Source organism: Netta rufina (genome assembly GCF_964035555.1).
Source record: "Netta rufina genome assembly, chromosome: 8".
In the NCBI taxonomy this organism is placed as follows: Eukaryota; Metazoa; Chordata; class Aves; order Anseriformes; family Anatidae; genus Netta; species Netta rufina.
The window spans coordinates 19,009,925-19,028,421 of record NC_140131.1 but is presented as its reverse complement, the minus strand read 5'-3'; the positions used below and the strand labels follow the sequence as shown (position 1 = coordinate 19,028,421).

General features: G+C 37.1%; 1 protein-coding gene across 2 annotated transcripts in view; it reads left to right on the top strand.

The window, feature by feature from the left end:
- Positions 1 to 3,170: 3,170 nt before the first annotated feature.
- BRINP3 (BMP/retinoic acid inducible neural specific 3) overlaps positions 3,171 to 18,497 on the top strand; it is a gene marked incomplete at both ends in the record, with an annotated part of 193,076 nt that continues 177,749 nt past the window's right edge. Inside the window, one exon of one of the 2 annotated variants that reach the window (XM_084290811.1) lies at positions 3,171 to 3,406. In XM_084290811.1, coding sequence (XP_084146937.1) covers positions 3,171 to 3,406 — 236 coding nt within the window. The remainder of the gene's footprint in view (positions 3,407 to 18,497) is intronic. The other variant, XM_084290812.1, reaches the window with a different exon arrangement.

The window sequence follows — 18,497 nt, the reverse complement described above, 5'->3', positions numbered from 1 at the left end:
TCTAACTACAACCTTTGTATGCCTGTAACAGTCTTTGAAATTCGTTTTTTAATGTATTTGCATTTATTAGAGAATTTGAGTATTTAAAACCTTGAAATATTTTTTCACAGTGTAACCTTAGGAAAATTCCTTAGGCTGGGATTTTCTAAATTATCTTTTAATAGGAAATACATATTTAAATATTTTTGCCAGCTTACAAAATTCTTGGTCTTTTCATGCTTCAGTTCCTTATTTGTTAATCTGAGGTAAAAGCTACCTCAGTAAAGGATATTATGGGAATTAATGATATATTATATTATTGATATATTAATTGATAATTATAATAATGATATATATATTAAAGGATATTATGGGAATTAATGATATACAGATTGTTTTTGCAGTGACTGGACAGTATATACAAGTGGATAAGTATCATAAATGTACACATTGTTTTCCACTCCCTAAAGATTAGCTGTATATTTACACGTTTTTGCAAAATATTTTCATATTTTTAAAACCAAGAGTTTATTTTCTTCTGCAACTGCACAGGTTCTCTGAAGTTGTTTTGCCCTGTAACTACATAGTTTCTCTAAAGATGTTTTGCCAGTGGTAAATTTATGACATGCCCTGAGGTGTAACCTTAAGGATAGTATAGTGCAAGGCACTTCAATATCCCTTCTCCAAGTGTGTATTTGGTCTGCATGTAGAAAGATGATACATATACAAAGCAATTCATTTTCTAGTCTTACTATTAACATTTTAAATACAAAAGGGGCTCAGTTAGTCATCATTACAGTTTAATGCTCTGAAACACTTCGGTGTTAGTAAGTACTCAAAAGAGTAAATACCTATTTCTTAATTTAAACCATTATATATATATTTTTTCCAATAGAAAATATAATTTAAGAATCACAGGAAATTATGTCTTATCTTGCAATTTTATAACAGCATTAGATGTAAAAATTAAAATTATCATCATATCCTTTATAACCTCGCATAATGTAAGGAAATTATGCCCAGGATCTTCCTAATCTGTTAAGAAGATGAGGGAGGGAGGTGAGTTTGCTGTGCAATATATTTCTTCCTGATTATAGGAATGTATTGGTGGGAAGGAGAGGGAGAGTAGTGTTTGTGCATTTTAACTCTTGTGATGCAAAAACTCATCTGGCCTGTCTGGAAGAGACTAACTTCTTCATTCATACTGAGATAATTCTTACCTGGAAATGGCACCTGAATAATTACAATGGCTTTTATGGGCCAGGAGAGTAAACGATTTCCTGTTTTGCTTCAGATCTATGCATGCATGTTCATCAATCTCATAAAGTTTACACAGCAGTGTAATCTCACGTACATGAACTTCAGTCTGCAAAAGAAAAGAACACTGATCTAGGGATAAGACTAAAACTTCATATAGTATACACAGATCTGATGATTGCTTGTAAATGATTGCATGTAAATGATTGCTTGAAAATATAAATAAAAATTTGAGAGTTCTTTGCTGCAATATCCTGGAATCTCATTTCAAAAAGATGTATAAAATTAATGCAGTCTGTGTTTTGTGATCATAAACAACCATGATTTCAACTCGGTGCTTTGGCTCAGCATGAAATAGATGACTAGTCTTTTTTTTAGTGAGGTTACTTACACATTTAATGGTTGCATGATAGGTCCAAATCATGTTACATTTATGCCTAGGAAGACAATAAACCTTCTCTGGTTGTAATGACAATTATTCCATTCTCAGGATGCAAATTCCTGTTGATTCATATGAATTTCTATTCTTTTCTGGAGGCAGTTAACATCTTGCAGCAGATATGCTTATAACCTATACTGAACACTCTTTAGAATATTAATGTCTAGAAAATATGAGAGGAGTGTATTTATTCAGCTACATCATTTCCATTATAATGACTGAACAGTAAAGACTGTGTAGTTGCAGGATGGTTCTATTGGAAGCAGGCTTCGTTTGGGATACACTTGCAAATTAAATTACTGATGGAAAAAAAAATGTTCCTGACAAGTAAAAAAAAAATAAATCATAGCAAGTGTAATGTAAAAGTGTAATAATAAGTGCTGTTTTATTTGACTGTGAATTAGAAATTGTTTTTCATGAACATGTTCACATTGTTTCGTCAACTAGAAATATGAAGGCCCTCACATTAACATATTTTGATTAATTCTGTGCAGTTTTACCTAATACTGAAAATTAGAACTGAATGTTTCTATATATTTCAGTATTTCTGAGAACGTCTTGCTCTTGAATAGATGTTTTCACAAAATCTGAACAGGATACCAAATCATTATTCCAGTTCACAGTTACGGGACTGAGGTATAGAAGGAAACTGGCTTGTCTTCACTGAATTCCTAAATGATGCTATGATTGATTCTTGGTTTTTAACTGGACACCCAAACAATTCTTTATGTTCAATTTAAATAGTGTTGATCTATTCAATTGGAGTGAATTGGACTGCAAGTCAAGTGCTGCTATTAGGGATACTTAAAACTGTGGCACCTGGAGCCTGAATAGTTCATTGAACTCATCACTCTCTCTGGCTCCAGAACTATTGAACGGCATAGTCGCTCTCTGTCCAGTTATGCTAGTTTGAACAGAATAACTTGAGTCTATTAACTAAGTTTGTAGTGAAGGCAAGCCATTAAGTGACTCTTCCAAGGCCAAAAAAAAAAAAAAAAAAAAAAGAGAAAGCAGGCTGTGTCTTCTGGATCTCACCTGTTTTCTGTCCAGTAGATGAATTGAGACCTTATTTATAGACATTTTTGAATGCTTTTGTACTGATGCTAACAGGCAATCATTCTTCTGTTGTATATTCTTCATTATTGATCATCGTTATTTGGGGAAAAAAAAAAAAAGAAAGAAAAAACAATCCCTCCCCTGAAAATTTGTTAAGATTTCCCTTTGACAGTGAACATTATACTGATGATGTTAATGAAGACATTAGTTTCAAAGCATTTGAAGTATTGAAACACTCCACTGTTAACTAGCCTAGTGGGGTTTATGCTAATGTAAAATGTAATAAAGTAGAGGCCACTATCTCTTTACGCTGAAAGAAAGGAAACTTGTTTCTACTTCCAAGGGATGCCTAGTGTGTGCTTATCTAATTGACTGTGTATTTTGTCTAGGTGTTGAGGGAAAGCTAAGAGAATGAAGGCTCTAAGTCCCCAGTGGAAGCATGATATGGCGATGCAGTGCTGGTGCTGAATTGTTCTCTCTGATGGCTCTATGGGAGTGGATAGCACTGAGTCTTCATTGCTGGGTTTTAGCGGTTGCTGCTGTTTCGGATCAGCATGCCACAAGCCCCTTCGACTGGCTCCTCTCTGATAAGGGACCCTTCCATCGCTCACAGGAATACACAGATTTTGTGGACAGAAGTCGACAGGGATTTAGCACAAGATACAAGATTTACAGGTATGAAGCAAAGGGAAAGCAATTACAGAAATAACATCCTTAGAAGCTGTAAATTATCAACAAGGGTTTCCTTAAATGAAAGTTTTACATGTCCATAGACACAAAAATCATATATGCAAGTCCATATATGCACTGCACACTATGGAAATGCTTGCTTGTATTGTTTCTATTCTGTTTAAAGAAATTTTGCTAATTGATAATATTGCTTTTGAAAGCATTGTTTACTACCTATCTCTAGTCTGAGAGCCTAGTGACATACTCAAAAATGTTCTAAGGTATTCAATCACATTTTCTGGGGTTACTATGGGACACCCTGGTTTGTGAAGAAAGATCCAGTTTAATTGCTTTCAGTGCTGCTCATCAAGATGTAAACTGATACTTTACAAAAGAAATTGTGGCTTCAAAGATACAGCTGGCAAAGCATAGGCTTCAGTGTACAAATAAGGGCATTTCAAAAGTAACTCAAAAGATTTTACATTAGTTTATTCCCATGTTTAGAGAAGTAGCTTTCTTAACCCTGAGGGACTGAGGTCTGAGTCCCTGTTAATTTTAATGGAAGTTCATAGAATCATTAAGGTTGGAAAAGACCTCCCAAGATTATCACCCTACCAGCAATATCACTCACTAAACCATGTCCCTAAGCACCACATCCAACCTTTCCTTAAACACCCCCAGGGATGGTGACTCCACCACCTCCCTGTGCAACCTGTTCCAATGCCGGACGGCCCTTTCTGAGAAGATATTTCCAGTCTGAACCTCCCCTGTTGCAACTTGAGGCCATTTCCTCTAGTCCTAAAGCTAGTTATCTGCGAGAAGAGGCCAACCCCCAGCTGCCCACACCTTCCTTTCAGGTAGTTGCAGAGAGCAATAAGGTCTCCACTGAGCCTCCTCTTCTCCAGACCCCAGTTCTTCTCCAACCCCAGTTCCCTCAGCTGCTCCTCACAGGACTTGTGTCCCAGGCTCTTCACCAGCTTCGTAGCCCTTCTCTGGACATTCTCCAGGGCCTCGATGTCCTTCCTGTACTGAGGGGCCCAAAGCTGAACACAGTACTCAGGGTGCGGCCTCACCAGAGCAGAGTACAGGGAGATGATCACCTCCCTGGCCCTGCTGGCTGCACTGTTCCTGGTCCAAGCCAGGATGGCGTTGGCTTTCTTGGCCACCTGGGCACACTGCCAGCTCATGTTCAGGCAAGCATCAATCAGCAACCCCAGATCCTTTTCCTCTGCACAGCTTTCCAGCCACTCTGCCCCAAGCCTGTAGCACTGCATGGGGTTGTTGTGACCAAAGTGCATGACACAGTACTTAGCCATGTTGAACCTCATCCCATTACCTTCTGCCTATCGACCGATCCTTTCCAGGACCCTCTGCAGGGCCTTCCTACCCTCTGGCAGATGGACACTTCCCCATAACTTGGTGTCATCTGCAGACTTACTGAGGGTGCACTCAATTCCCTCATCCAAATCATCAAGAAAGTTATTAAAGTGTTTGTTCCAACAGAAACCTCAGCAGCAGACCAGCTGAGGAAAAAAGGGAAAAACAGGGGAAGACTTCAGAAGTATAGATCTGCTTGAGAATTTGTACCTGGCTATAGAATCACTTTCATTATATATTTGTAACCTGTCAGTTTTCAGTCTTTAGAGGCAACACTGGTGAAATATCTTCTTAATCATTCGCAAGAGGTTTAACTCGGTAACACCTAATAGGTTTATAATGGACCTGGAATGAAAAAGAGAGTTCAGTTTAATGGTCGTGAGTCAATGACAAATGAAAAGAAGGGAAGAAATGAGAAAACATGAGAGAATAAGGACTGAAAAAACAAATCTATAAGCAGAGAGACTTATTGTTATAGATCGTTCCCAGAAGCAGAGATAGTGGTGGCAGTGGTGTAATGTAGGACAAATTGTTAACTTCTCTAATAATTCTCTAGCCTATAAACACAGACCATTTTGGCATAGAACAACACATACTGATTAGATTTAAAACAATGAAACAGTCTGTGTAAAGTTTATACCTACTTTAAATTATTATTCCCTGGTGGTATATATTTCTTTAGAAGGAAAGAGTGATACATGCCTACATGCATATGCCATTCTTTATTTCAATGCCCAGTGCCCTGTTACAAATCTGCTGGTCTCAGTACATAAAGCTTTTATTTTTAAGGAACTTGCTTTATTTTTCTTTCCTAAATACATGCAGTAGAGGGCACTCTGTTGCAGGTCAATTTTGTAGTGGGTTCTTCTTTGATATTATAGAGAAATTAAACACACTTTGAAAAGAAAGTGTGATTTGGAAATATGCTCTATGAAGCGGCTTGTCTGAACAGAACAGCATTGTCCTATATTTATTGCATTTTAAAAGCTAGCTGTCAGGACCAATAATGTAAAGTGAATAATGCAGAGACTGAGATAACATATTTTATTCCTATTATTCTATATTAGTCAACACTGAACAAAAATTATCTTGCTAAAAACATGAAAGATGGAATAGTATTTCATTTCAGCTCTTTCAATCAGGTCCTCAAGATTTTTTCTTTTCTGAGACATCATTACAGAATCATTGTTAGGTTTTCTAGATCTGTAATCATGTCTCTAATATTTCTGCATAGGTTTTAATTGACTTTAATTTACTCAAACCCAAAGAGAGTGTCATTTGTATTTATTCCTGTCCTCTGCTTATTCTCTTCAACAAATGATCTGGAAAGAGGCACAAGCTACCAGAATAAATAGAAAACTGTCTTTTAAATTATTATTATTATTATTATTATTATTATTTTAAATTTAGTTCTCCCAGTACAAATCTAACTGCAAAGTTCCCATATAAAATATGGTCCCATTAGCAAGTAGTGCAGAACATGGTGACCTTACTACAAACCACACATCATAAATTTAATTCCTGTTGCTTGTCTATAAGCTTTCTCAGGCTAAAGTATCTTGAGTCTAATTGGACTGTTCATTGCCTCACCTATCTTTTATCTAATGAAAATGATCCCACTGGGACACAGTCCTGATTAAAATGGAGAGGTAAGAAAGGAGAAGAAAGAGGGGGAAACACAGAACATAGGCCTGTATTGACTTATCTGAATCATACGGCCAAGAAAAAAAGGTGCCACTCCAAACAGTGATGACAGGAGGGCCTCCTTTCCCTTTTCTCTTCTTTTCACCCCTGAGAGCCCATATCTGCCACACCAGTACTGTCATTTGTATGGCAGGAGACAGACTATTTTTATGGTTTGGTTTCACCTACATGTATATAGTAATTGCTTTCCAAAATGTTTGGCAATCTTTTTTTTTTTTTTTTTTTTTTTCACTTACATTGTATAATCGGCTTGCAGTTCAAACAGATGGAGTCCATCTTCAAGACTAAAACACTTAAGAAAATACATCAATATATGGACTCTATGCTAGCATTTCTGTTTTCCTCCTGTTTGTATGCCAGTGAGTCAAAAAAAACATTGCTTTGTATTAGCACTATAAACAACTGCTCATCTGACCATGAATTTGTTATAAATTGTGAAGATAATGTCAAAGGTTGGTACTGAGAAAATGTACCTATTAATTGAGCCCAATTTCTTATGGGAGGTCTTAATTTAAGCATACGAAACACAAAGAAATAAAATTACACTTTGCCTTATCTAGCTTTCTGTACATAAAACAACTATTTGAGAAAAACAACTGATGCATAAATTATGGGATAGTAGCAGTAGAAAAATCTACTCTCACCCATATTTTAATCTATATACTAAAGGTCAGTTATATCCACAGGCAAACAAGCTGATCCTGTAGAATGCCTAGCTCCTCAAGGAACTTTCAGTGTTACAGGATAGAGATGGAAGAAACAAAATATACATGTTTTAAACTAATATACAATGTTTTAAACAAGGGTTTGCAGAACACTAATTAATTGCAACTGACGTCACCATTGTTGTTATAAGTTGGGGAAGGTGGACTCTTTATGGTGAATCTGTGGTGGAGTAATATTTCTATACTTTTTCATAGGAAATATCCTCCTGCAGGAAATTTAATTGTTGCAGTTTCTGATGGCATTTATTGCCAATAATCTATGAAGAGAAATGTCAGGGAAGCATCTGCTTGCCTGCTGAAAACTGCTAAATTGGTGGGAATGCTGTGTCTATGGAAGGTGTCTATTTCATGGAAGGTAGCTTGTGTTGTTAATAACAGCAAGTATTTCAGCAAGGGAACCTGATTTTATAACTTATTTAATACACAATAGGAATCCTGTGCTGCTTATGTAAATCAGCTACATGGACAAAGGAATTTAAATGAAAATAAAACAAGAAAAGATGTTACCAGGATGGAAAGAGTGATTGTGAAATTATGCAAAGAATATATATCATATCAGAAAAGGTAATTTCTATGAACATATGGAAACATTTATGCTATCAAATAAGGTTCTGAGGAAATTTCCTCAGGGATATTCTTTAGTTTTGTTCAAGTAAAATGATTTAAAATCTGAAACATATTTGAAAAATCAGGGAAAAAAAAAAGCGTAGCTTTTTCTTTCAAGTCTGAAAGCTTTGGAACATTTGGAAAAAAAAGAAAAAAAAGAGAGAGCTGGAAGAGGATACAATTACTGGCAATATACATAGCATACAGTGATATGAACTATTTCAACAAAAAGCTGTCACAATGCCAAATTGATATAAACTGGCTACAAATAAGTCTAGGCTGGCTATTTAAAAAAGGCTTCTAACCTTAAGAATAAAATCGTTCTGGGAGAAATTACGTTGCAAAACCTTAAAATCCTAGGAATTGGGGAAAAGTGATAAGATGTTGCTTATGATAGCGGACTATGTTTTAGTAAGTATAGAGGTAAGTGTTCCTAACAAGTGTAGAATACTCTTCAGGAGTATTCTGCAAAAGGAGAAGAAATTGTCTCTTAAAGTACTAAGTAGCTCTGTGCAGAATGATATTTACATGTATGTGGTTTGAGAAGTGTTCCCTCAGAAGTTGTTTTAAAAAGGCTTGTGTTCCTGAACAACTCAAAATGATTACAAAGTAATGCTATCAAACTAAAGTTCATTTTGTATTAAGGCATATTGGTTTCCTCTCATACGTTCTGAATACTTTGGCAGTTGAACCTATAGGGTAAAGTGAAAAAGACTGAAGACTATTTGAACACTCATTAGTATGGTTTATCACTTGTATGGGAAGTTAAGTGGGATCAACATTGAAGTTAGTTAAATTTTACCCACCTATCAACATATTCTAGCCTACAACTATCACTGAATCACAGAATCATATAGGTTGGAAGAGAAGTCCAAGATCACCTAGTCCAACCTCTGACCTAACACTAACAAGTCCTCCACTAAACCATATCACTAAACTCTACATCTAAACGTGTTTTAAAGACCTCCAGGGATGGTGACTCCACCACTTCCCTGGGCAGCCCATTCCAACGCCTCACAACCCTCTCAGTAAAGAAGTTTTTCCTAATATCCAACCTAAAACACCCCTGGTGCAACATTAGCCCATTCCCCCTTGTTCCGTCACGAGGCACGTGGGAGAATAGACCAACCCCCACGTCTCTACAGCCTCCTTTAATGTACTTATAAAGAGCAATAAGGTTGTCCCTGAGCCTCCTTTTCTCCAGGCTGAACAAACCCAGCTCCCTCAGCCACTCCTCGTAGGACTTGTTCTCCAGATCCCTCACCAGCTTCGTCACCCTTCTCTGGACTCGCTCAAGCACCTCAATGTCCTTCTTGTAGCGAGGGGCCCAAAACTGAACACAGTACTCAAGGTGCGGCCTCACCAGAGCCAAGTACAGGGGGACAATCACTTCCCTAGCCCTGCTGGCCACACTGCTTCTTATACAAGCCAGGATGCTGTTGGCCTTCGTGGCCACCTGAGCACACTGCTGGCTCATATTCAGCCAACTATCCACCAACTATCCCAGGTCCTTCTCTACCAGGAAGATTTCCAACCACTCATCTCCCAGCCTATAGCTCTGCTTGGGGTTGTTGTGCCCCAGGTGCAGGACCCGGCACTTGGCCTTGTTGAACTTCATACAGTTGACCTCAGCCCATTGGTCCAGCCTATCCAGATCGTCATGCAGAGTCTTCCTACCCTCAAGCAGATTGACACATGCACCTAACTTGGTGTTGTCTGCAAACTTACTGAGGGTGCACTCGATCCCCTCATCCAGATCATCGATAAAGATATTAAATCAACAAATTTCTTCACAGTTATATGCCTTCGACATACAGCATTATTTAAAAAAAAAAAAAGGCAGATTCAGTTGTGTGTGTGCACAACAGCATGCCCTGATTTGCTCTTCATTTTATAGTCTGGAATGATATTTCCTTGTGCTCTGCCCAAGGCTGCTTTCAACTGATAATTTAGGAATTTTGGGGCATTGAGAGGAACTAGTAAATGTCTTCAGTAATTTCTTCCAATACAAATGTTTAATAAAATGGAGGACTGAAAAGAGATAGCTTCTGCCATCCCTTAAAAAAAAAATAAGGAAACAATGGTGTGGCATTTCTTGGTGATGTTATTTCATGTATGTATTTGATCATACTCTAGAAGCCATTATCATTGATATTTTTTGGAAGGGACCATTTGATACTGGAAGCATCAGAGGTATTGTCTTTTTTAAATAAGACTGTTTCTTTGGAAACTGTATGGGAACTCATGTATTAGCCGTGCACCTCAGTTTTCTTAACATACAAAACCCACAATGGATGAGAGACGTAGTTACAGAGGAATAGAACAGGATTTTTTTTATTTTTATTGTTTTTGAAGTGGGGGGTAAATTAGTACAGCAGAAGTTGAGTAAAGAAATGGTCTGTAGTCAGAAACCTCTGACTTTATCAGGTGACAGTGTGAGGTAGCTTTCAGTGGGAAGCTTAGCAAATTGGTCAGCCATTGCTTTCAACTCTTCAGAGCCTTTGCTTCCTTGGGCATTCAGTTGCATGCAGTGTCACTGCTGGGCAGCTGAGAACTAGGATTGTAAAAGTATGAAAGAGAAAACAAATTTATCTTCCACAACTGCCCTATCAGTAGGAAATAAATAGCAGAAACAGTTCTATCTGCCTATTCCAGAAGTTCACTGTATCAGTAAATTGGTTCTAGCCTCCATCATAATTGGTCAGCTTGCTTTAGAGATTTTACCATTCAACCTGGTGGATAAAAGGTATAGTAATCAGATGTATCTTCATTCTCAGAAGGTTTACAAAGGCCTAATCTACCGAATGTACAAAGTCCTCTTTTTAAATACAGTAGTTCATAGACTGGGAATAGAGAAGAACAGCTTAAAGAGAATTTCTGGCATAGTGAAGTGATAGATTTTCACTTTAGTTTGTAATCCAGCACTGGTGACCTTATTATTGCAAGCAGTATAACTACACAGAACAAAAAGACATTAAATTATTTTCTGAAGAATTGAACAATTGTGGTTTCTTATAGGAAAAAAGGATTTGAAAACTAACATAAAAAGTGTACAATATTTCTTAAGAATCTATGGATCTGAAAAATATGAATAAGTTTTGTTTCTGGTTGCAATATACTTTAACAGCCTCTCTTAGTCTAGGTAGCTGAGGACAACAAAGACGTCAAAATTTAAACAACTGACCTTGCTAAAGCTACCTGTATAAGTACATACTTGAGCAAGGTAAAAGCTTTAAATGACTGTATTTCCATTCTAGCAATAGCTAGACAGTGTTCTGCAAAAGTGTTAGATTTCCAGCTCTTTGTTTCAAATGCAAATCTCCCTTTCATAGGAAAGCATTTCTGTCTTACCTCTAGGGCCTGAACATATATCAGCCAGAAGTGCTTTACAACTAGAAATTGCTATTATCAAAATTATATTAGTTTCTTGACCTATTTATCAAGTGGATTTTCTGAAAAGTACATGTCTGTGATGAGGTAGAAAGAAAAAAAAAAAAAGAAATGTAATTTACAATGAGAAGCTACGTTTACGTCACAGAAAAGTTTTTAAAATGCTTTCACATGAATTAAATCTGGAATCTAGTTTGGTTCACCAGTAATATCAAGGAGTTAGTGATTACATCAAATGGACATTCACAAAGTCAGAGAAGTCTTTCAATGATAGTCCTATGACTACCACGTATGGACTACCTACAAAAGCACTGGCAGACTAAGGGACCTCTCAGATGAAAATAGGAGGTGCAGGAGATAAGGACTGAACACATTTAGGTATGTCTTCACAATCCCAGTTATGAAATAGGTTTACCCAAAGTATGATTATCCCCAAGAACAAAGATAAAAGAATCTGAGCTCCTGTGGATGCTTGTGGCCCAGGAGACAAGGGGGAGACAAGAACAAGGGCATCCGAGGTCAGCAGAAAGAGCCAAGAGTAGTGAGTTCTGATTTCCAAAAGGTCCCTCCTTTTCCATCTCTGTTGTATATGTGAGGCATCACAGTAGAGAAGTCATATGGTCTAGGTAAAGACCTAGAGCTTCTTATTCAAGAATGAACACATAAGAAATCAAGCAGATACTTTCTGACACTTTCTACAACTTTGGCTCTAAGTCAGTCTTTGAAGGTCTAGGGAAGAGTATGACCACACCCTGATGAAACACTATATTTTTAAGAGATACTGGTTTCCTACTGAATCTTACAGGATTCTCAGAAAAACAAGAAATTTATCAGAACCCAATTCTACAGCATTCAAATATCTTCAAGATGCTTTTCCAATGACCAGAATGAGACCTGCACCCTAACATCCCACTCCATTTTGTTAGCTGAGTATTAAATTACTGGGTTTCAAAACAAGTGCTAGCACTGGATAAGATACTGGGGAATGGTGCTGGCTGACCCAGCAAGACGAGGAGGGTTCTTAGGAGTCAGTTTTTTTGACAAGAATACAAGAATGTTTAAACTTGGCAACAAAAGAGAATATTGATGCCAACATTGCTTTCTGTATTTTTTTGTTTTATTTTATAATACACTGCAGCAGTCTGTGTTTTGACAATCTTTGTATTTCTTCTTATTTGTATGGTGTAATTAATCATAGATCCTGAGAAAAATCAAATGAAAAGGAGGAGAGTGAATCTTATTTTTTGTGAACATTACTGTAATCCATTTCCAGAATATATCCTCTTTCAAAATCTAATATTTTAAAGATTATTACTAGACTAAGCCCCCTACTGACTTGTTTTCCTAGAACAAAGAACATTTATTTAGATGATGTGGTGTATCATCATTTCAGCTAGTAAGTTCATAAATCATTTAAGATGTCTTAAAAAAAATAAGATAATAGAAGCTGTGACTTAATGGTTTCAAACAATCACTGAAGTATTAAAGCTGTTTAATACTAATAATAGCTTAATTCTCAAGTCAGCAGGATGGTCTGCCAAGATCTTGGACATGAAATCAGGCCATTATCATTAATCCTTTGATGATTTTTGGTTAGATGGGGCTTTGTTCTTCCATTTACCTTTCCTTTTCATTTTTGTTTGAATATCCCTGATAGTACTATTACTATAGATGTAGAGCATCTCAAATGCTGATGACTTCCATAAAAAGAAAAAAAAGAAAGAAAAAAACATTGCCAATATTTATTTTGCTTACTGAAATTAAAGGCTTTTCTATTATTACTCAAAACAATTTATCTGTACTATCATTTTAACCCATTTACTATTGTTTTTCATTGTTGCTGCTCGGTCAGCAGTGCTCTCCAAACAGAATGGCTAAAGTTTTTAGTTGTTTTTTTTTTTTTTTTGTTATTAGAATTTATCCTCATTTTAAGTCTGCATGGGTGGCATGTAATTTTTTACACAGAGAAAAGAACAGAACAGCACAGAAACATTTTCTGTATTGGCAGAAGCATAGATTGGAAAGTATGATTCTTTTTATAGAAGAGTAGTTGTATGTTTTCCATACAGACGAACAACTGGCACCAAATGTGCTTACTTAGGATTTTTTTTCATTTTTTTCTGATACCATTAACTTAAGGTCATGCTCAGTATCTCAGAATTCAAATCTTAGTTTTCTTCCTCTGATTGTATGGGTTTTACTTGTCATTATACTGGTTGTGAAATTTTGTTGTGTAACTCCAGATTCCTTCCAACAAAGCCCTTGCAAAGAAAAGCAATGCCTCAAAATAATGTCTTGTTGCTCGATTATCACTAGAATACCAATATGACTGTTACGGAAAATAGTGTTCTTAAGGTCATTAATGGCTGCATATCTCAATTCATCTTCTGACACACTCATTTCCAACTAATTATGCAGTTTGAAAAGAAATGGCATTTTTACTGATCAGACAATTTTATGTATATAGAGAGAGTTCTGCAAACTACACACACAAAGCCCACTAGCAATTTAAAAGTTGTGTATGCAGGTCTCACATGTGTTGAAGAGATACCATCTGGCTTTAAGCAATGAATATTAATTTCTCAAGGGAAAAAGACATATACAGGTTTTGACTTATATGAGCAACATAATTCAAAATCTGAAGCATAAGCAATATTCTACCAAATATTCTGAAAGATCAGTGGAATCTGAAATATAATTGATGCATTTAAAATAAATATTTGTATTTATTGAATTGAACTAATTTTGAACTATATTCTTACAGTTCTTGAAGTTTAAAAAACAGGGGTTTTTAACCTATACCCTGAATGCTAGTAGTAAAATTGGATATTTTACTAGGAACTCAAATACAGTATCAGCTTTGCCTACTTATATATATATGCTATATTTAGGTTTTAAAAAAAGGCCACACAATTTTATCTAGTTTCATCTGCATTTTATTTAAATCGTGTCTTTAGCTGTTTATGTAAAACACTAGCTATAAATTATAATAATAAAACCAAATTCTAAATAATACACAGCATAACCCATCTGATAAACTACACTAACAAACAGGAAAAAGACTTTTGTTTACATTTCACATACTTATTTGTGAAAAAATATACAACATGCCAGGAAGATTTCTAACCACTCATCTCCCAGCCTATAGCACTGCTTGGGGTTGTTGTGCCCCAGATGCAGGACCCAGCACTTGGCCTACACCACATTTATACTTATATACATAGATTTATATACATTGATGAGGTCTCCCCTCAGTCTTCTCTTTTCCAGGCTAAACAGCCCAATTCTTTCAGCGTGTCCTCATACATGTACGACAGGTGCCCCAGTCCTCTAATCATATTTGTAGTCCTCCTCTGAACTCACTCCAGTAGTTTTATGTCCCTCTGGTACTGAGGAGCCCAGAACTGGACACAGTACTCCTGGTGTGGCCTACCAGGACTGAGTAGAGCGGGAGGATCACCTCCTTTGGCCTGCTGGCAACATTCTTCTGAATTCTGTTGGCCTTCTTGGCCACGGTGGCACACTGCTGACTCATGGTCAGCCTGCTGCCCACCAAGACTCCCAGATCTCTTTCTGCAGAGCTGCTCTCCAGCAGGTCAGTGCCCAGCCTGTACTGGTGTTTGGTGTTATTCCTTCCCAGGTGCAGGACCCTGCATTTGCCTTTGTTGAACTTCATGAGGTTCCTCTCGGCCCAACCTTCCAGCCTGTTGAGGTCCTTCTGAATGGCAGCACAGTCCCCTGGGGTATCAGCCACTCCTCCAAGCTTTGTGTCATCAGCAAGCTTGCTGAGGGTGCACTCTGTTCCATCATCTAGGTTGTTGATGAATAAGTTGAACAACACTTTACCCAGTACCGACCCCTGGGGGACAACGCTAGCTAAAGCCTTCCAGCTAGATTCTGCATCACTGAGCACAACTCTTTGAGCTCTGCCATCCAACCAATTGCCAGTCCACCTCACCATCCACTCATCTAGGCTGCACTTCCTGAGCTTGCCTATGAGGATATTATGGGAGACAGTGTCAAAAGCCTTGCTGAAATCAAGGTAGATCACATCCACCACGCTCCCCTCATCTATGCAGCTAGTCATTGCATCATAGAAGGCTATCAGATTAGTCAAACATGACTTTCCCTCTGTGAATCCATGCTGACTATTCCTGATCACCTTCTTATGCTCCCCATGTTCAGAGATGACCTCCAGGGTGAGCTTTTCCGACACCTTTCCAGGGATGGAGGTGAGGCTGACTGGCCTGTAGTTGTCTGGGTCCTCCTTCTTGCCCTTCTTGAAGACTGGTGCGATATTGGCTCTCTTCCAGTCCTCAGGCACCTTTCCATGACCTTTCAAAGATGATGGAGAGTGGCCTAGCAATAACATCGGCCAGCTCCCTCAGCACCCAATGATGCATTTCATCAGGGTCCATGGATTTGTGGATGTCAAGTTTGCTTACATGACCTCCGACCCAATATTCATCAACCATGGGAAAGTCCTCCTTTCTCTGGACTTCTGCTCTTTTCTTCAGGATCTGAGATTTCTGATGGCTGAGGGCTAGCAGTAAAGACTGAAGCAAAAAAAAGGCATTCAGCAACTCAGCCTTCTCCATATTGTTTGTCACCAGGGTATCCACCCCATTCAGCAGCAGGCTGAAATTTTCCCATCTTCTTTTTTCTACTGATGCATTTGAAGAAGCCCTTCCTATTGTCATTGACATCCCATGCCAGATCTAATTCTAAATGGGCCTTCGCCTTCCTGTTCACCTCCCTGCATACTCTGACAGTGTTCCTATATTTGTCCCAAGTGGCCTGTCCCTTTTTCCACAAGTTGTCAACTTCCTTCTGTCTGAGTTTTGCCAGGAGCTCCCTGCTGATCCATGCAGGTCTCCTGCCCCATTTGCTTGCCTTCTTGCTCAAAGGGATGCACCAATCTTGAGCTTGGAGGAAGTGATACTTGAATATGGGGCAGTTCCCAAGTATTTACCTGCCATTACTTAGAGTGATAGTGTCCTCAGGTATGCTTTCTTCACTCAGAGGTGCGTCCCCAGCCAGTGATTTCTGGGCATAAATATTGTTGATTTGTGACCTTATGAAAGGTAAATAGGTAAAATGATAAAGGCAGAAATAAAGCTCTCATATTTTGCATTTCTGAGGAGATGGAAGACCCTAGATAAACATCAAGATTTTGTTTCAAATCTGCAAGAGCTTTCTTTGTTTGTTTGTTTAGTTTTAAATACATAAAACCGTGCTTCATTTCCTTTATTATTGTTGTTGTTATTGTTATTATTTATTTGTTTAAGTTTTAACAATAAAGTGACAAAAGATCTTTGTTCAGCTGTTAACTACTGTTTCCCATTTTTCACATCTGCCTTCTTTCTTTGTTTCTGACCAGACTGTGGGGGAAAGAGAATGTGAGAGGAGAAGGGCATTATGATGTAGTGGTTATGAATAGTAGTACCAGGGGTTCATTCAGCACATAAAAATATTGACATGGGTCTGGGATGTATAATCCTTTTTTATACCTTTCCTTTTTGTACAAAAAAAGAAATAAAGAAAGGAATACAGTTTTTCACTTTGAAAGAAGCAGGCTGCAGAATTTATCTCAATTTTTGTGTCTGAAACCATTTGACAAATACAATACACACAAAGATTTATTGTATTTAGGCATAACAGTACCAATATGAAAATGAGATGTTCAGCACCATTAAAGTCATATTGTTTTAAAGACCTGGTGATTTGCATCAATAACTGTTTTGCAGGGAATGCCTTTACCTCAAGAATTGGCTCCAACCAAAGACTTAATCAGAGACTCATTTGACAGGCAGTCAGAAAACACTAACTCCAACATGTCATACTGATATTATACTGATTACAAAATAATAGAAAAATGGGTATGCAGCTCATATCAAATCACTGTTTTCTCAGTGTTATTTTTTCTTCCCAAATATACCTATAATTAGCTCATTTCCAGTAACAGCAGGCAAGATTATAGCAATAGCAGACAGAGAAAACACATTAATATTTCAACATTACAAGAATTAATTGCAAAATCCTTTCTTAAAATTAAGGAAACTTTCAGCAGTTAAGACTCATGATCTCTTTCATACTTGTTGACATGAAACATTAGAAAGAAAAAGGAAGGGCTTGAATGCTATTTTTCCCCTTTCTGTCTAGATATTAATATTTGGTTGGTAAGATTTTTAGTTCTTAAATAAGTCAAGCTGTAGGAGTTTGACAAAATGAAAAGCTGAACTAAAACAAACAGGATAATGATTGTTTTCTCTGGAGGGTAGCTGAAACTGGGATTTTAATTACTTTTTGATCATAATTGTGACTACTTCTCTATCTAAATCTCTACAGAGTCACAAAAAGTCCTTTATATACCAGTTCATTTCTGCAAGTCATTGCACCATATTAGCTTCCTATATTTTGTAGTTTTTGTAGTGAAGAAGATAATACCAGAAATTACAAAGAAGAGCTAAGGAAGTCTATCTAGGAGACATTTGTGTTTAAATCAGGCAAATGTATTTAGCCTTCAACAACCTACTGATTGAAATATGTACCTAAATGAAATTTAAATGGCAATTTTTTTTTACAACTAGTGCCTTCACTATTAAATCTAATGAATGTTAAATTATTCTAAGCTTCTCTGTTTCAGAGGATGAACTGTTATTTAGCTGTACAATCTAGATCATTAATAAAAGTACCCCAAAACTGCAGTATAATGTATTTGTTTATGCTTACTGCTGAATCAGAATTGCTGCTGCTTTTCTCACATGGCATGAGACCAGCAAATATCACATTACTCTTGCTAGAAATTTAACTGTTTCTGAGGTATATTTAAAACCCAGCATTTCTACACACTGTTCATCTTGTGTTCTACAAGCACTAATTAACTTTCAGGAGAGGTAAATATAATGAAATTTAAAAAAAAATTAAAAAAAGTAATGACTATGTAACTGTGGATATGACAACCTGTGTTTATGAAGTGGCATGTTTCTTCATATCAGTCTCTAAAAGTTACACTGTAGGAAAAGTTTAAATGTCATTTATTAGTGCAAATTTCCATCTGAGTAATGAGTAGCTACCTCTGAACATTGTTGCTTGGGTTTTTCTTGGTGGTGTTTTTTTGTTTGTTTGTGTGTGTGTGTGTGTGTGTGTGTGTGCGCATGTGTTTTCCTTCTTCGTTTTGTTTGTTTTGTTTTGTTTTGTTTTCCACCCAGTAAAACAGACGTCGAGAAACATAATAATTTAATACAGTAATGCTTGGTGAGTTCCTTACAAGAGCAGCCTCAGTTCTGAAGACT